The 17,729-nt window shown below is 53.4% G+C and overlaps 1 protein-coding gene across 2 annotated transcripts in view; it reads left to right on the top strand.

Annotated features, from left to right (window-relative positions):
• The window catches only part of PDE2A (phosphodiesterase 2A), a 94,728-nt gene that overhangs the window by 55,961 nt on the left and 21,038 nt on the right, over positions 1-17,729 (top strand). For both annotated transcript variants that reach the window (XM_077762232.1, XM_077762233.1), the window contains exons 3-4: positions 6,583-6,672; positions 10,474-10,562. In XM_077762232.1, coding sequence (XP_077618358.1) covers positions 6,583-6,672; positions 10,474-10,562 — 179 coding nt within the window. The remainder of the gene's footprint in view (positions 1-6,582; positions 6,673-10,473; positions 10,563-17,729) is intronic.

The following is a 17,729-nucleotide window of genomic DNA, read 5'->3' as shown; positions in this document are numbered from 1 at the left end:
GGGGTCTGGGACAATTGGAGGGCATGTCAGAGGATGCAGGAGTAGAAGCTGAAACTGGCTTAGAAAGGGTGAGGGACCTAGGAGGAGCTGGTTGGGCATATTGGAGGGGAGGAGCCAGCAGTAGGGGCCGAGCTCATCGGGGAGGTGGGGCGCCCACGGGGGGCGGCGGGCGCCAGGACTGGGCTCAGGTGTATTCTACAGTGCACGTGTCTCCAGTGTGGCTCAGAAGCTGGAGACGCGGCCCTGTTGGAGTAACAACTGAAGCCAGAGTCTGCGAAAGCGAAGGCGGGGGTGGGGCGTGTGGTGGAGGGAACAAAGCGGAAACAACGGAGAAAGGTGAGAACAGGAAGAGAGGGGCGGAGGACAGGCCTTTCCTCTAGGTAGGGTTCCTGGGCTCCAGGCGGCCCTTGTCTCTAGTCACTCCTCTGTCCCACCTCACTCTCTCCTTCCAGCAAACCGTTCTCCCCTCGTTCCTGAAGGGACCTTCCTGAAGAGTTCCACTCACTTGGCAGAAGGGGCAGGAGCCACTCAGAGGCTGCCCTCAGAGGAGGGGCTGGTCTCACCTGAGCAAGGCCCCGCCCCTTATTCTCCCTACCAATAAAACAGGATGGTCAAAACAGGCACCTTCCATAATATTGTACTAACATAGTGTGGTGACAGATGGTGATTACACTTATCGTGATGAGCATTTTGTTATGTATGTAATTGCCGAATCACAGTGTTTTACACCTGAAACTAATGTAATAGTGTATGTCGACTATTCAGCACTAAAACAAAACAAGCCCCTCCCAGGGCTCCCAGGAGGATTAGTGATAATGTATGCCCCTGGGTCTCAAAGTGTGGTCCCTGGGCCAGCAGCAGCCACAGCCACAGCCGCAGCTATAAATGTGTTGGAAATGGAAATTCTTGGCCTCATCCCAGATGTACTGTATTAGAAGCTCTGGGGGTGAGGCCAGCAACTGTGCGGTAGCCAGCCCTCCAGGAGATGCTGGTGGGCACAGATGTTTGACAGCTAGCACACAGCAGATGTTTGAGAAAGGTGCCGTCCTTTTCCCCAAGCCTGAAGCCCCAGTCAAGCCAGGCTCTGACATTTGTGTTCATCCAAGTGTGGCCTGGGTCTCTGTCCTGCCTCTTCCTTCTGATCAGGTCTCCCAAGGATCACCAAGCCTCTTTTCCCTATTCTCATGCTCCTGGTGCAGCTCAGCCTTGTTGAAGAGAGGTCTGGGGGTGCAAGACCTAGCACGCATGGGCAGCTCTTCTCTGAGTATTTAAGGCATGAGTGTCTGTTCCTTGGGCAGGCAGCAGGCATGAGTGGGAGCCGAGGAAGGGAGGAGTTCTTGTTCGTCCTTGACATCTCTTAACTCTGCAGGACCTGGCATGCTGTGAGGGCTGGGAGGAGCCACAGAGTCAGGTTGGGGTGCTGGAGCTCAGGCCAGGGTCGGAGGCCCAGCCAAACAGGCTTCCATGCTCTGAGCCCCTGGGAGGCTTCCTCTGGGGGAGTTCTGCTGGTCACCCTCATTCAGCAGCTTGGCTGGTTAGTGCTGGGCACAGAGATGGACAAATTCTTCATTGCCCTAGAAGGGCCCCATTCTCCAGGAAAATAAGAGACTGGATAAGAGACTGGATAAGATCACCAAAACAGGGGTCAGGAAGCAGGAGAATGTAAATGGCATCTGTCCTGGCACTCCCAATATCTCCCATCATGGGCTGTCCCCCTGGATCCCTCCCCTTCTGTGGGTACTCATCATGGGGCAGGTGCTGTCTCCCCAAGTTCTCAAGGGAAACTGCTTGAGATTTGCAGGAGGAGTGGGTGGAGGCTGGAGTGTGCAGGGGAGAGATGGGAGGAGACGCCATCTGAGAGGAGAGAGGACTTGGGGTGGGAAAAGATGTTGACACTCATGGGGATATGACAGGAGAGCAGCCTATGACAGAAATGGGCGTCAAGTAAGGGAGGCATGGAGAGAAGAGAGATCCACTTAGAGAGATTGGGAGAGACAGGGCCTGAGAGAGACACACAACCCAGAGGGAAGGAAAGAGGGATAGAGGCAAAGAGGGGCTCCAAGGCCCTAGGGATCTTGAAGGACACCCATGCTTCAGAGAAGGGGATACCAAGGCCCACAGAGAGACAGCCCCTTGCCTCCAGGCCACACAGGAGACCTAGCACAAGCAGAGTTGGATGAATCAGTCCAGTCCCAGTAATACAGCTTGAGTCTTGGGAGGGATTTGGCTATTGGATTTGATGCTATTGCCTTGTAGGCCACCAAGAAGGGCACTGTGAGGCTTCCTTCCACAGGTGGAGGGGTGGGCTCTAGGTTCCAGGCAGTGGGGAAAGCAATAGAAGGGTTTAAAGAGGTGGGAAAAGGGGCGCCTGGGTGGCTTAGTCGGTTAAGCGTCCGACTTTCGCTTGGGTCATGATCTCGCGGTTCGTGGGTTCGGGCCCCGCGTCGGGCTCTGTGCTGACTGCCAGCTCAGAGCCTGGAGCCTGTTTCAGTCTGTGACTCCCTCTCTCTCCTAGGAATAAATAAAACATTAAAAAAAAAAAAAAGAGGTGGGAAAAGACATAGAGACTCATGAAGATGAGACAGGAGGGCAGCTTGTGACAGTGACGCTGACCGTCAAGGTGGGCATCAGTCTCTGCACAGGTAGCACCAGAAGGGCTAAGGCCAAGGTCTCTGGCTTTATATAATTCTAGGCACTAAGAGTCAGAAGTAATTTAGTCTAGATGCTTTCGCCACTCAAACAAGCGCAGAAATGCCAGTCTAGCCACAGTACTGGGTCCAGAGGAGCCCTGACTCAACAGACTCCCCTTTCTTGGTACCTGGGTTGAAAGACTAGTGCTCCCAGAGCGGCACTGTCTACGGTGCTGACTGGCCTATCTCCAACCACAGAGCTGCAGGTAGGAAGCCAGTGAAAGCAGGAAGGCTCCATCCATCCATCCATCCATCCATCCGTCCATATATCCATCCACACATCCTCAATAAATTGAACTATAAAACCATAGAACTATATGTTGTAGAGCTGGAAAGACCCATTTTTACTAATGAGGAAACAGACTCAGATGAGGAAAAGGGCCTGCTAAGGCCACAGAGTTTCTGTAGTCAATCTGGGACAGGACTGGAAATTGTTGCTGTTTTCTATACACCACAAATTCTCCCCTGGGGTCTGGGAAATTGCCTGGTTGTTATGCTGATATTTATACTGGTGTTTGTTCCAAAAAAACAAAAAAAAAAACCTGAGAAGGCAGGAAATGTGACCTCCTTCACTCCACTCTGAGCCTGGTCTCTGTGTGTGTGCGTGCGTATGTGTGCATTGTATATACGGCTGTGTTTTTATCTGTGTGCGTGCTTGTTTGTACAAGGCTGTGTGCATGCATGTTGGACAGAGGCGTGCGCATTCTCAGCTGCTCCATGGATTCTGTCCTCCCTTCAGAGATTCAGCAGCTCTGCTCTCTGAGCCCTTGCATGATGGGTTTTGGAATTTGAGCTATTTCCTTCCCTGAGTGGATGCAGTAGAGGTGAAGTTGCTTGGAGACCTGGGGGGGATTCAGGGAGAAGGTGGCATTTGAAGAAGGCTTGAAGTCCCCTTTATGAGTCAGGTATGAGAGTAGTTTTCCCAACACCCCCACCTCTGGGTCAGGCTGGGTGGGACTGGGCCAGGAGGTAGATGGACACTTTGAAGGATGCCAGGCAGGGAGCAATCGTCCATGTCTGCTTCCTGCCCACTCTGGCCAGGGACACTGGCCAAGGATGTGAAGCCCCTTTCTGTCACTGCCCCAACTCTCCCCAAGTTTCCTTTTTTGTGCCCCCATCACCACCATTATCCTGCACTTAATCTTAAAAGTCATAGAAGGCTGACCAATCTGAACAAAGACCAGACAGGCACCCACCAATTCCAGTAAAGGACAGGTCAGGGCATCCCCCAATCCAAGTAAAGGGCAGGTAGAGTTGCCCATCAATTGGAACAAAGGACAGACTATTCTCTCTAAGCCCCCTGGGGAGGGAGCTGGGAGTCGGGGGCAGAGCAGGAGCCAGATTGGGGCTGGACAGGCAGAGACTTCGGCTGTGGACCTGGCTCTGCCTGATGGGCTGGCTGACCATGAATGGGACATTGCTTCTCTTTGAGTCTTGGTTTTCTTATCTGTCAAATGGGAAGACTTAGCTGTCCCAAGACTGTGGCTTTGAAAAATTCTTCCTCCACAGCAGAGCTTGGCCCCTCTTCTCCAACTTCCATGGCATAAACTTAATCAAACTGCACTGGAGGTCAAGGCCCCTCGGAGCTCAGCTCATCTACCCTCCACCCCCCAACACTCCCACCTCCAGCCAGGAACAGACCTAAACCAGCACCACCTTCTGGGGTCCTGCCCTCGGAGCCTCAGCCCTTAGATCCTGGGTGTCAGACTTAATTTGGGGATTATTTGGGACATGAGCCCTTTCTCCCTTCTTTAGTCTACAGAACTGACCTTGAGAGGCCATGCTAGCCTACGTGTATATTGCATGTGCAGCCCTGGCCCTGTGAATACATAAGGAAGTAGCTGCACCTATGTGCGTGCCTGGAGCCTGTCTGAAGGCATGCTGGGTGTTTCTGCAGAGGTGCGGAAAGTCTGTGACTGTGTGGCCGGGTAGAGGTGGTGCTGAGGGTGTGTGAGCTGGGGTGAGAAGTGCCTAAGGGTTAAAGGACAATCAATCCAACCTGGGGATCATAATGTTTGGAATCAGCAGCTTCTGATGTCCAAGGACAGAAACAGATCTCTGTGACCAGGATGTGTCTTCATCCTTGAGCAGTGGAAGGGAGTGGAAGCAGAGGGAGGCTGGGGTTTAGGAGAGCAATGCCAAGTGAACATTCAGGGAGAAAGTCCACTGCTGCTGCCCATTCCTGGGAACACAGGACTGGGTGGCCATGGGGTTGAGGGAGAAAACCAAAGCCAAGAACATGCAAGGGTGAAACCTGTAGCTGACGCCTGGACCTCAGTGCAGGACTCCCCTCTGTGGTTTCTCTGAAAAATGGGCACTTAGTCCATTCTTTCACACCCTTAAGGATAGGCAACTCACTTCCTCCCTCTCTCCTGGTGGCCAACACCTATATAGCATGGCTCTGCCTAGGAAAGTTCCTTCAAAGGTGCCTGGGTGGCTCAGTCAGTTAAGCAGCTGACTTCAGCTCAGGTCATGATCTCATAGTTCGTGAGTTTGAGCCCCACATCAGACTCTGTGCTGACAGCTCAGAGCCTGAAACCTGCTTCAGATTCTGTGTCCCCCTCTCTTTCTGCCCCCCCCCTGCTCACGCTCTGCCTCTCTGTCTCTCAAAAATAAATAAATATTAAAAAAAATTTTTTTAAGAACAAAAAAAAGGTCCTTTTCTTAAGAACAAAAAAAAAGGTCCTTCATCCCACTGGACCAAGGCCAGCCTCCTTTATACCTATGGGTCTCCAGGCTGTCCCTGGGGCCACGGAGTCAGTACCCCTGCTCAGGAGAGCCCGACAGATTGGAGTCAAAGATTGTGACCCATGGGTCCACTCTTCTGTAGGCTGGGCACCCCCAGGTTCTCCAGTCTCAGTCACGTGAAAGACTTGGTTTCTAGTTCCCTCCTTACATGGGTCACCTGTGAATGAGTCTCCTCTTGTCCTCACTTGGGACACAATGCTCTGGCATGATCTAATCAGACAGTAGAGGTGGGGGAACTGTCATCTTCCCTATTTAGGTCAACAAATCTTTTTTAACATGGCCTGCGGTGTCCGCATTTTAATTTATTACCAGCCACACATATACTATGGGCTCATGCTGACCTTGTAGTTCACTAAGACCCTCAACCTCATAACATTTTTATATGAGTGGGGACCAACCCATGTTGCCTTCCTCCTACAGTTAACCATTTTGCTTTTTGAACACAGACCCAGCCATCCACAGAAAGGAACTTCAAGGTCTTGTGGGGAGGGCATGGCTGAGTGGACAGTATGAGTCATGAGTCTGCCTTGGCCCTGGATCTCCTGTTCCGTTACCTTTCTTTTTGATCCCTGTGGCTTGGCCAAGTTAATAGAGTAAGAAGCGTGGCCCTTTCCTCTGTTCCGGCTCTCCAAGGACAAGGCCTGCTGCTGGGACGGGAAAGCTGTGAGGCATTCAAGCTGACTTCTTCCCCCACTCTCTTGCCAGGGGCTGGCCCAACTGTGTTTCTCTCACCTTGTGGGCTCACGCACCCCATGGGCTCTCGCTACTCCCAACCCAGGATTCACACTGAGGTTTTATTTGTTTGCTTTGTTTTAATATGGAAGATTGTGCTTTCCCTACTGTGCCAGAGTTGTCCTTGGCTAAAGGATGAGAGGCCTGGGAGCTAATCTGAACTTGACCTCTTGACTCACTGTGAGCATTTGCTAAGCCCCTGGCCCTTTTCCCATCTGTAAGATGAGTGGACCTGGATACTCTAGGGTCTTAAGGCTTGTTGGATTCTGAGATTTTAAGATCCTGGGATTCAAGTGTCTGAGGGCCTTGGGCTCTGGTTTAAGCTGGGAGTTTGTGCTCATAGCCGCCTGTGCAGATGGGGCTGCCCCAGCCTGCCTGGACAACGCCCTCACTGCCCCTTTCTCTCTTCCAGGATGCTTTGCTGAGCCTGGGCTCTGTCATCCACATCGCGGGCTTCCGGCGGGCTCTCAAGGAGGCCCTCTCAGCCGTGCTCCCCAAAGTGGTAGGTGCTTTGCCTCACACTTCCCCCACCCCCCAAACCTTTGCCCAGCTTCTTGCTGTGCACCTCACACAGAGCTGAGAAGGAAGGAAGAGGCAGGGTCCCTGCCCAGAGGATTCTCGTAGGGAAGGGAAGGGTTTGGGTAAGTGTTCTGAGATGGCATCCTGGAAGAGAAGGGCTGAAGCAAAGTCCCAAAGAATGAACTTACATAGGAATTCTGGAATGTCAGAGACAGAATGGGACTTGGAGTTTAATTGGAAAGATCATGTCTCAGATAATGGAAAGGATTCTCCTAGGATAATAGCTAGAACATAGTGGAGTCAAGTGGGCTTTGGAATATATAGCTGGAGGGGTTAAGGGTAGACATGTGGAAGAACTTGATGCCAGGTCCTGTCCTAGAGTTGCTAGAATGAGGCTCAGCTTTATTGAGTGAGTCGTGTGAAGTTAAAGTGTCCTATCCTGGAGATAGGAAACCTTTAGGCTTCTCTCTGACCTCCCCCAATACCATGGATGATTGCTTATTGGGGGCAGGTGGAGGGTGGCTGCTTGGGGCCCTGGTCCCCTTGGTTGCCTGGGCTCAGAGAGCCTTGGTAAGGGAACTGTGCCCCTCCTGAGCTTCCCCCCAGCCATTCCCCAACCTGGCTCCAGTGGCTACTGCTCATACCACAGGCAGTAAGACAAGTAAACTTGTCCTCAAGACCTGAAGCCGCACTGTCTCAGCTGTCAGTCTGGTAGGGGGAAGCGGGGTGTGGTCTGAACCAGCCAAAGGAGCACTGAAGACTTCCTGGAGGAAGAAATGCCTCGACTAGGTCCTGTAGCCTGGAATCCCCTCTCCTCTACTCTAGACACTAAACAAAGTCAGCCTCTGCCAAAATGTGACACCCTCCGCCCCCACCTCCACCCCTGCCCCCTATCATATCTGAATGAATCTACTTGATGGATGAAACACTAGAGGCCCAGAGAGGGAGGGCACCTCACCCGAGGTCACACAGCATGACAGAGACAAATGGGGTTTGGCACCTAAGCATCCCCATTCTCTCTCCTCAGCTCTGCCTTCTCAAACCTTCTAGAAGTTCAGAGCCCAGGAGGAGGGCTAATGAGTGAGCTTTATTGAGTGTGAAATTGGTAGGAAGTGGGTGGTGTGTTTGAGCCCAAAAATAAATCCTGACAGAGAAGGATAGGACTGAGGCAACATCTGGCCTGGGGTGGAGAAACATCTGGAAAGGAGGGGGTGGAGAGGTTAGCAGGTCAGCATCTGCAAGGCTGCCCTGGGCCTCTCTGTGACCACTGAGGCTGCCCCCAGAGGGATAAGGAGGAGGTGACTGGCTAGATCTTCATAGGCAGGGTGCCTGGTGGTTGTGCCAGTATAGATGCCCTGTACTGGATTAGCTGTATTCCCAAAGCTGGAGGCTTGGAAGACAGCTGTGGTCCAGACAATTAGGTTCCTGGGACAATGGGACATATCTCATGCAAGAGACCTGTATGAGCTAGGGAAGTCCTGACTTTGGGCAGCCCTGGTTTAACTGCAAGGAGGGTCTCAGTCCCTCCTACATCAACCCAAGAGGGGTGGGGAGATGGGAGGTGTGATCTGCACCCAGGGAGGTGGGGGAGGTGAGAAGTCTGGTCTGCCCCCAGGGAGTGGGGGCAGGGATGGGGGGGCATCTGGCCTGTCCCCAGGAAGTGGGGGTAGATGGGAGGGTCTGCTCTGCCCCCAGAGAATGGGGGCAGGGATTGGAGAGGGTGGGTCTGGCCTGTCCCCAGGGAGTAGGGGGCCAGGAGGGGATGGGAGGTCTGGTCTTCCCCCAGGGGATGGAGGTGTTGGGGGTGGGGGAGATGAGAGCTCTGTTCTGCCTTCAGGGAATGGAGGGAGAGAGGAGATGGGAGGTCCTGCAGCCCCCAAAGGAGGGAGTGGAGATGGAGGTGTCTGCTCTGCCCCCAGGGAGGGGTGCAGTGGCGGGGGAGGGGTCTCCATACTCCCCCTCAGTGAGGAGAGCCTCTGGCACCTGGCTCCCTCATCAGCGCCCATTGTGGCAGGCAGCCCCAAATGCAGATGGTGCTGATGTGTCTGAAATGGTTCCCTCCTTCTCTCCAATAAACTCAGCTAATTTTAACCCAGAGGGCTGAGAGTGAGGGGGTGGGAGACCGAGGGACATCCAGAAGTGATGGGGATCTGTCCTCCTGGGCTCCCCACCCCATGTGCACCCACCTCTCTCTGCCAAGGCAAGACTCTATGTGATCCTGCGTGCAGGGTGGTCTCTTAACCTCTTTGAGCCAAATCCCTCAGCCCTCACCCCTGCCCCCAGGCTGCTGCAAGGATTGGAGGACAGGAAGGAAGCTGGATATAGATGAGGAAAGGCCTCCTTCCCTGACCTCCCAGCCTCTAGACCCTTACTCTGGAGGATGAGGGGCCTCCAGGCCTGGCCTGTGCCTGTCCCTGTCCCTCTTCTCAGGCCCTATCATCCCAGCCCACACCACCAATGAACTGGCTCAGCTTTTCTGGAAGCAGGACTGGAACTGGGGGCTTGGAGGGTGGGGGCAGCCAAAGACAACAAGAGTGGTTGGCAGGAAGGACCACTGCTTCAGCCAAGAGGGATTCCATGCTTACCGGCATACTTACTACGGGTGGGCCTTCAACACCTTGCTCCAGTGTCATCTCCTCCAGAAGCCCTCCCTGATAGCGGCAGCAGAGAAGAGAGCCCTCCCTCCCCCCACCAAGAAAACAGCACCTCTCAGGATACTTAGCTGGGTGTGTGGGTGCCCTGCGGGGTCTTCTGGGCAGCACTGGCTTCTGGGTCTCCCTTCCCTGCCCCAGAGTGCGGATGGTGGGGCTCTCAGTGAAGCTGGGCTGAACGAGCTGGTTATGGATCCCTCAGGGTGGCCAGTCCTGCCTGGAGGGGATGTAGATTTTTCTCCCTGGGTCAGTGAGGGCAACCACTTCTGCCAAGACGTGGCCTGAAACCGAGGCCAAGATGGCTCTGGGCCCTTGGGGAAGGCAGATTGACAAGCTGAAGACTTGACAAGCTTCAAAGAGAGCTTTGATCTCACTCTGGGGAAGATCACTCCAAAATATGCACCTGCTCCTTGCTCTCAGGGCTCACAGCAGTCTCCTCCCCATGTTTATAGGCACTACTGACCCTGAGACAGCCTCCTGTGCCCACTGCCTCCACTGTCCATTCCACAGACGCTCTGTGCTAGCCTGCTAGCCTGCTCTGTGGCCTAGAAGCCACTCTTCTACGCCTCACCCACTCCCAGAATGTGTTTAATTTTTACTATAGTTACAGCTGTAAGGTCAATTCCTCCAGGAAGTCCTTCTGGCTTGAGTCACAGTGTGTGGTTTCTTATAGAATTATTTGTGTCTCTGAGGTAGGAGGGAACCTTCCAGGGCATTCTGAGCCCCTCTTTCCATATAGCCCTGAGAAGATCACTCAGTTGTTTGCGGAGGCTGGAGTCCCAGCAGGAAATATCTTGGGATGGGTGGTGGGTGGGATTTGTCTGCATCTCAACCCTTTAGACTCTGTCCCCAACACTTTGGATTTGGAGTGATAGACAAGGAAAGCCTGCAGGGTCATGGGTCAGTCCCTCTGCCCCAAGAACCCTCTCCAAGAGGAGAGGGCCACATATAAGTTCATAAGGGACTTTTTCCACCCTGGCTACATGTTAGAATCACCTGGGGAGTAAAAACAAACAGATGCTTGAGCCCACTCCTAGAAGGTCTTTGACCTTGTCCCCCAGATCCTTGTCTGGGCTGGGACAGGGCAGCTGGGAGGGCTCTCCACAGGGTCTCATGAGTGCCTTCTGTCCTAGGAGACTGTCTACACCTACCTGCTAGATGGGGAGTTCCGGCTGGTGTGTGAAGACCCCCCCCACGAGCTGCCCCAGGAGGGGAAAGTCCGGTGAGCCATTCTGCACCCCCTTGCCTCTAGCATAGTCAAGGATCTCAGGCCTGGGGGACCTTCCAAAGTCATCCAGTCTGATCTCCCCCACCTGACCTTGACCTCAGCTTCCCTCCCAGCTAGGGTTCCTTGGCTGGGTCACTGACACCCCCCCAGAGGGGATAAGCCATGTCTTTTCTCATTTTGTGCTGGGGGAGTGGATGGCTCAGGGAAAGTGCCAACTGGTAGGTTTTCTTCTAGAAACCTGGAGAGCTCTTCTAAATTGCCGCAGCCTCCTCAGAGCCCAGTCTCAGAAGGTCAGGGCTGCAGTTTATCAGTTAGAACCCAGCAGGCTATGAGAACTGCCTGTAGAGTTCTCATAGAATCACAAAATGCTGGACCTGCCGGGAGCACATGGTGTCAACCTGGTATCTGAGAGCAGGGAGATGGAGATCAGAGACTGAGTCCCGCTGTGGGTTTTGAGCCTGACCGTCTGGGTTCAAATCCCAGTTCCTTTTTACTGACTGTATAACCTAGGGCAAGGTACTCAACCTCTCTGTGCCTCCCTTTTCTTGTTTGTAAATGGTGATAATAATAGTACTTATCTCATAGGGTTGTTGAGGGAGAATTAAATGAGCTTACCACAAGCACTTAAAACTGCATCCCTAAGAAATGCTAAATGTCTGGTTTTATTTTTATTATGATAGAATGTTGGAATCGCTGACTTTAGGAACACCAGGTTCAGGGCTCTGTGGTCCCCTGATACCTCTGAGCCTGTTGAATTCAGCCTCCTTATCTTCCAGATGAGCAAATATCATAAGACGTGTCCAAGGCCACATACCTGGTGTGAGACAGAGGCAGGCCTGGGACACAGTCTCCTGGCTCCTGGCCATTCAGGAGACAGCGAGGGGAAGTGGAACTTGTCAGATGAGAAAGTGTTGACAGGCAAGAGTGCTGGTCCAGAGCAAGGCAGGCCACGGAGGACATGGTCACACTGCCTTGTGAGCACTGCAGGGCCATCGTGGGCCCAGGGAGTTCTAGGCCAGGAGCTGAGGGCTGAGTGGGTACCATTGGGGGTGTTACTAGAAGGGCAGGGCTTTGCCAGCAGGCCAAGTGGTCCAGCAATGTGGCTTTTTCAGGTGGTAACTGAGGCTGGCAAGACGCGCTCCTTTCACGGAAGCCAGGGAAAGAATTGCTGTTTAGGGATGCCAGAGGTTCCTGAGGCTGGGGATGTGGGTGGTTTTGAGGACCCTCCTGGTACTTGGGACCCCAGATTCCTGGATGCTGGCCTCTCTCCAGCCCTTCCCCATGGAAGGGGCTGGTGCCTCTCCAACAACCCAAGAGCTTTCCCAACTCCTGTTCTTCCATTTGGTCCCCGCATGGGGTGGGTGGTGGGTGACACTGTCCCCTTCAGTATCTCCTGACAGTTCCTCCCTTCAAGACTGTGTGAACCAAGCCAGCCAAGCCCCTCTCTGGCTTCTGTTGTCCCTTCTGTAAGACTGTAAAATAGGACTGGAAGTTTCTTTGGAATCTTAAGGAAAAAGAATGCTATAATGCTATAATAACCCCTTTTCTCCTCTGAGCCAGCACACCTACTGCTAAGAGCTTTGCTTCATATGAGCTTGCTCTGTCCAGGAAGTTTCCTCAAAGTGGCCTAGGAAGGCCTTCCTGGGAGAGGGATGCAGGATCCTGGACTCAGAAAGCAGGAGGGGAGCATCCCGATGGGTTTGCTCTGCCCCTTCTGAGCCCACAAATGGTCCCCTTAGGCTTTCTGCTGTGAGATGGGGTGGATGGGGGTGTCTGTGGTCCAGGCATCTTGGAGGGGTCTCAGATCTTTGGCACTGGCAGCTCTTTCAGTATTCCCTGACCCCCTAACCCACAACTACTTCGTACTTAGTAAAGCCTTTGGAAAAGGTACCAAAGAAAAAGAAAAAGAAAGAAAGAAAAGGCAATTAAAAGTGAATGTTCTAATGCAATTGACCCAGAGTTCAGTGGAGATGGGGAGGTAAGCATCTGCTAGGAGACAGGGTTCAGAAATCGGAGGAGTCAGAGGAGTAGAGGCTAGTAAGGGGCAAGAGGGGTGAGGCTGCACACATCTCAGGGGATACAGAGATCAAAGCTCCTTCGGTCCAGTAAGGATTGGGGGTAAAGGTTTAGGTCAGTGCTGTCTTCTGAAACCTGTGCTATGCTTGCCTCCTCTGTGTCTGGTGTTGAGCCTATCCCTTTGGCAAGGGCTAAGACCTACCTAGGTATGTGGAAGAGGAAAGAACACTGGAACTGGAGTCAGATAGGCCTGTATCCTACCCTGGCCTGATTACTGCCTCCCTGTGTCTGCTTCCAAGACTATTTTCCTTTTTTTTTTTTTTTTTTAATGTTTTATTTATTTCTAGGAGAGAGAGAGAGACAGTGTGAGCAGGGGAGGGTCAGAGAGAGAGGGAGTCACAGACTGAAACAGGCTCCAGGCTCCGAGCTGGCAGTCAGCACAGAGCCTGACGCGGGGCTCGAACCCACGAACCGCGAGATCATGACTGGCAGTCAGCACAGAGCCTGACGCGGGGCTCGAACCCACGAACCGCGAGATCATGACCTAAGCGAAAGTCAGACGCTTAACCGACTAAGCCACCCAGGCGCCCCTCCAAGCCTATTTTCTTATCCCTAGAGCAGAGATAACAATAGGACCTGTCTTTTGGTGTAATGAAGTAATGGCTGCCCAGTGCTTAACCCAGTGTCGGACACACAGTCAGAGCTCAGTGGTTGCTGGTTGCCCTCCACCCCCAAGTCTCAATTTCCCCATCCGGGTGACCTTGAGAAAATTACTTCCCTTCTTGCTTCAGTCTTTTTCTATAAAACGGNNGGGGGGGGGGGCTTGGTGCAGGGTCCTTCAGTGGTGACCTCTGCAGTTCTGGCCCCAGCAGGACACTGGGGACCTACCTCAGGCTAAGGCTGAGGCAGTGCCCAGTGGAAGGGGCACCACTCCAGGAAACGCTGGAGGGCTGGCGGGGCTGGCAAACAGCAGCAGGTGTGAATAGAGGCGGGTCATAAAGACAGATAAGAACAGGAGAGAAGGGGTGGAGGAGGGGTTAAGGTGGTATGAGAGAGGCAGGGGAGACAGTCCAAGGGGCAATGGGGAGGTCTCCTACCCCTCTGTGGGCTCGCAGATGCCCAGTGTCATCCTCACAGTGTGTTTTGGGTTCCCTGCCCCCTCGGGCCAGCCCATGCCCTCTTCTCTCTAGCAGAGCCCTTCCCTGTGTGGCTCCCTCTCAACCAGCCTCACTTCCCTAATCTCCCACAGCCCAGTGGGAGGCACTCTAGGAGGCCTGCTCCACAGTTCCTGGCACTGAGGAAGATCCAATTTCCAGAAAAGCTGTCTGGCCATGCTGGCTGCCCTCAGGAATGGGTCTTTCCACAAGCAGAGACACAGGCTGGGAGTCAGGAGGCCTGGGATCCAGGAGGGCATCCTGTGATCGTGCCAGGTCTCTGTCCCCTCCTGGGAGACAGTAAGACGGAACACTGCCATGGCTGAGGGCTGGTCGAGCTCTGCATTCCAAGGGCTGGAGGGGAGAGCCTCCCGGAAGTCTTTGTCTCCCTCAATCTCCCCGCCTATTTCAGTCCCCAGCCCTGCCACCTTCTTCTTCTCATTGTGTCTCCTGCCATCTCAAAGCCTCTCGTTACCCAGTGCTGAGTGCAGTGGAGTCTGGGGCCTTTCGGCTGCCATGGGGACACCACCCACACCCGCCCCAGCTGCTTGTCTCCCTCCACTAACATTTGGGGGTCCCAGGGCCCAACCTTGACACGTTCCTTCCTCAGAATGGACCTGGTCCTCTTTTACCACAGAATCTGTGTGTTCCTCTGATTTGTCTCAAAGGACGCAGGGAAGAGTCTTCCCATCTCCAGAGTCTTATATTCTGGGAGAGGGAAGGGGAGGGGAGGGTCCAGGCTCTGGCCTGAATCATAATTTGTCTCCAAGAGAGATGAAAGGTCAGAGAGAGATTGAGGCCCTGGGAGGTGGGGGGTGGGGTGGGTGCTCAGTAAAGGGGATAGGGCCTCACCAAAGAAGGGGCTCAGAGGAGGGGAAGGGGACCTGGGCACTCAGCTCTTTCCAGGCCATTGACCCTACCAATAGAGAGCCTTTTTCTCTACTCTTGCCACTAAACAAATAATTGTTAAAGGGACGGAACCATCATAAAGTCCACGCCCGTTCCTCTCTTCACTCTCTGCCCATCTGTCTTTATCGTCACTGGGGCAGACATGACCACCCAGGCACCAGGACTGAGTCATTAGCCTTCAACTTGGACAGCTGGCCCCTGCGTGTGGAGTCCCCTCACCCCCACCATCAGCCTGGCAGGGGGAGGCAGGAGGCTGGAGTCATCAGGAGGGAAGATGAGGCAGGGCAGAGAGTCCTAAATTGAGGAAGGAGCCATTGGGATGGAGCAAAGACAAAGTCCCCACCCTCTTCTGGGTGGAGGAGACTCAGCTGGGGCCCACCCCTTCCCCTTGCAGTCTGTGGGTGTCTTTAAAACCTCCAGGAGGACAATAGTTCTGGGAAGGGTGCAGCAGAGGAAAAGGGCTTGCATGGGGTGGGCTGAGGTGAGCATGGCCCAGTGCAGACCTGCCTGGCTGGGCCAGGGAGGGCAGGTTGCAGAGCAAGGTGCCAAGGTCAAGGACTCCTGAGGGTTTAATCTTAGGAGTTAAAACTAGGAGGACTGGGAGGCCCCAGTGTTCAGTGAGAGATCGGGGCTCAGTCAAGGTTGATCTGCCCCAGCCCCACCTCTCCTCCACTGACCAGGGACCACTGTGACCAGAGGCCTTTCCTGACAGGAGGTTTCTAGTCTCTCAGATTCTCCCTGTGTAGTGAGAGTTTTACTCAGCAGCTAAACTGATCAGCCTGAAAGCAAACCTGACCTTTACCTTCCCCTATTCAAGTCCCTCCTGGAGCTCCCACTGCCCTTGGGATCATGCCTAGCTCCTCAGGGCTCTCTCTAGCCTCGCTCCAAGCTGTCCAGACACACTAACCTTCTTGCAGTTGGGCCACCCAGCAGACATACGTTCTTTCTCTCCTCTGAGCCTCTACACATGCAGTTCTCTTTGCTTGCACATCCCTTCCTGTCTGTCTTGACTCAACTTAGCATCACCTCCTCCAGGAAGCCTTCTCTGACACTAATTCCACGGGAAACAGTTGTGAGAGATGCATGGGGGTGATTCGCTCATTGGATGGGGGAGGTGAGGAAGAAAGAGGTAGCTAGGACAGTTTGTAGACAAGCCACAAGGGACCCAGTAGATGGTTGTGCCACTTTATGGTGATGGAGAGAATAAGTTCAGATTGGGTTGAGATTGGGTGCCTTTGACAACCTCGGGGACATCCAGGGCAGGCTACTGGGAGGCCTTTGGGTATCTGGGGTTTGGAGCTCATGAGAGTGGGGGCTAGAGAGTCATGGGGCCATGAGCACAGAGGACAGAGTTTTGTGCAGAAAAGAAGAAAGGCTGAGGGAAGATTCCTTCATCAGGTTCCTGGGTTGTGGGGTAGGGGGCAAGGCCAAGGGAGCCCCTGGTTGGGGCATGGCTGGGGGAAGAAGGGTGTCAGGGGTCAGAGAGATGAAGCTGCAACACTTAACTGACCAGCAACGGAGGTACCATCGCCACCTTGTGGTTGTCCAATAAATAGACGCTGCGAGGCCAAGTGGCTGAGTGGGTTCAACAAGAGGGGATTTGGCTGAGGGTCATCAAGACCTGGCCCCTGTCTCCATGAAGACCCAGCCTTTATCAATTTAGTCACCAGCAAACACGGGTGCATTGCTCTAATGCTGCCCTAGGTTTCTATTCCTTCCTGGGGTGACTGGACAGCGCTGGGGCCTAGCACTCCAGGAGCCTAATCCAGAGTGTGAAGGCTAGAAGGTGGGAGTGACCACTGGTTCTTGTAGATTCTGAACCAAGAGGCCAGGAGTGAATGGATCCGGTTCAGAATGCTGCATGGCCTTTACCCAGAAGCTCAACCTCTTAGCCCTCAATTTCTCTAGAGGCCGTGACCTTCTAATCAGGAGACTTGTAGGCTGCCTCCTCTCTTTTCCTCATCTGGCCTTTGCTTGGCTCCCCTGCATGTGACCCCACATGCACACACTGGAGTCCCAGCCCCCCAGGCTTCTCTCCTCTTCAGGCCAGGCAGTCCCTACAAACACAATTAAGTGGAGACAGCATGAGGGATGAGGAACCCAGGACAATTAATCATCAGGGAGTGACAGTTGGTAAAAAATCAGGCACTTAATTAAGCAGGAAGAGCTAGAGGTGGAGGTGGGCGGGGGGGGTTATGTGTAGTAAGGGCAGAGAGAGACTCATTCTTCCTACACCACCTACCCCCCACTGCTCCTCCATCACACCTACACCCATTCATACCAATCCCATTGGAAACTCACATCCCCTCAGGTCGTGAGGAAGGTTTCAAACACACCAGTTAGGAGTATGGGCTCTGGTGCCAACTGCCTCAGTTCCAATCCTGACTCTGCCACTTATTAGCCATGGGACCTTGGATTGGCTCCTAATTCCCGGTAACTTAGTGTCTCCACCTGAAAATGGAAATGATGATAATATTTAATTCACAGTATAGCTGGGAATTCTGAGTTAATCTCTATGAGTTGGTTGGACTGTGCATTGCACATAGGGAATGGAGCATAAACTTTAGTTATGACAATTACCTCTGGAGCCCCCCTGTGCTTAGCACCGACAGTTGCTCTAGAATGTTTTTCTTCTTTCTTCTTTTAATTTAATTCTTTAATTAATTTAATTCTTTTAATTAAAGCATAGTTGACATGCAGTGTAACACTGGTTTCAGGTGTATAGAATGGTTTTCTGGGGATTGAGATGGTTAGGATTCTCCTCTCCGCTGCACTCTTTCTCCCTGGGAAGCTCAGAGAGGTAGACCACTTGCCCAAGGTCAAGTAGTAGCCACAGCAGGATTTAACAGAGGCAGCCCAGCTCTGAGCCCTTGCTTTACTTGCCCTGGGGGACCTGCGCTGGGCCCCAGGGCACTTTTGCACACCCACCAACAAGAGGCACTAGAGCCAGACTATGGCTGCCTGCCCCTCCACGTGGGAGGTCAGGGTTCCTATCTCTTTTATTTGTGTCCTCCTCGTGTCCACCCTGTGGCCGGTCAGCTTGCCTAGATTCTTGCAGACATGCAGAGCCCAGCCTGCTGTG

The sequence above is a fragment of the Crocuta crocuta genome, unplaced genomic scaffold (genome assembly GCF_008692635.1).
Source record: "Crocuta crocuta isolate KB4526 unplaced genomic scaffold, BGI_CrCroc_1.0 scaffold306, whole genome shotgun sequence".
Taxonomy (NCBI): domain Eukaryota; kingdom Metazoa; phylum Chordata; class Mammalia; order Carnivora; family Hyaenidae; genus Crocuta; species Crocuta crocuta.
Note: the sequence above shows the minus strand (reverse complement) of the source record. Positions and strands in the feature narration are given on the sequence as shown.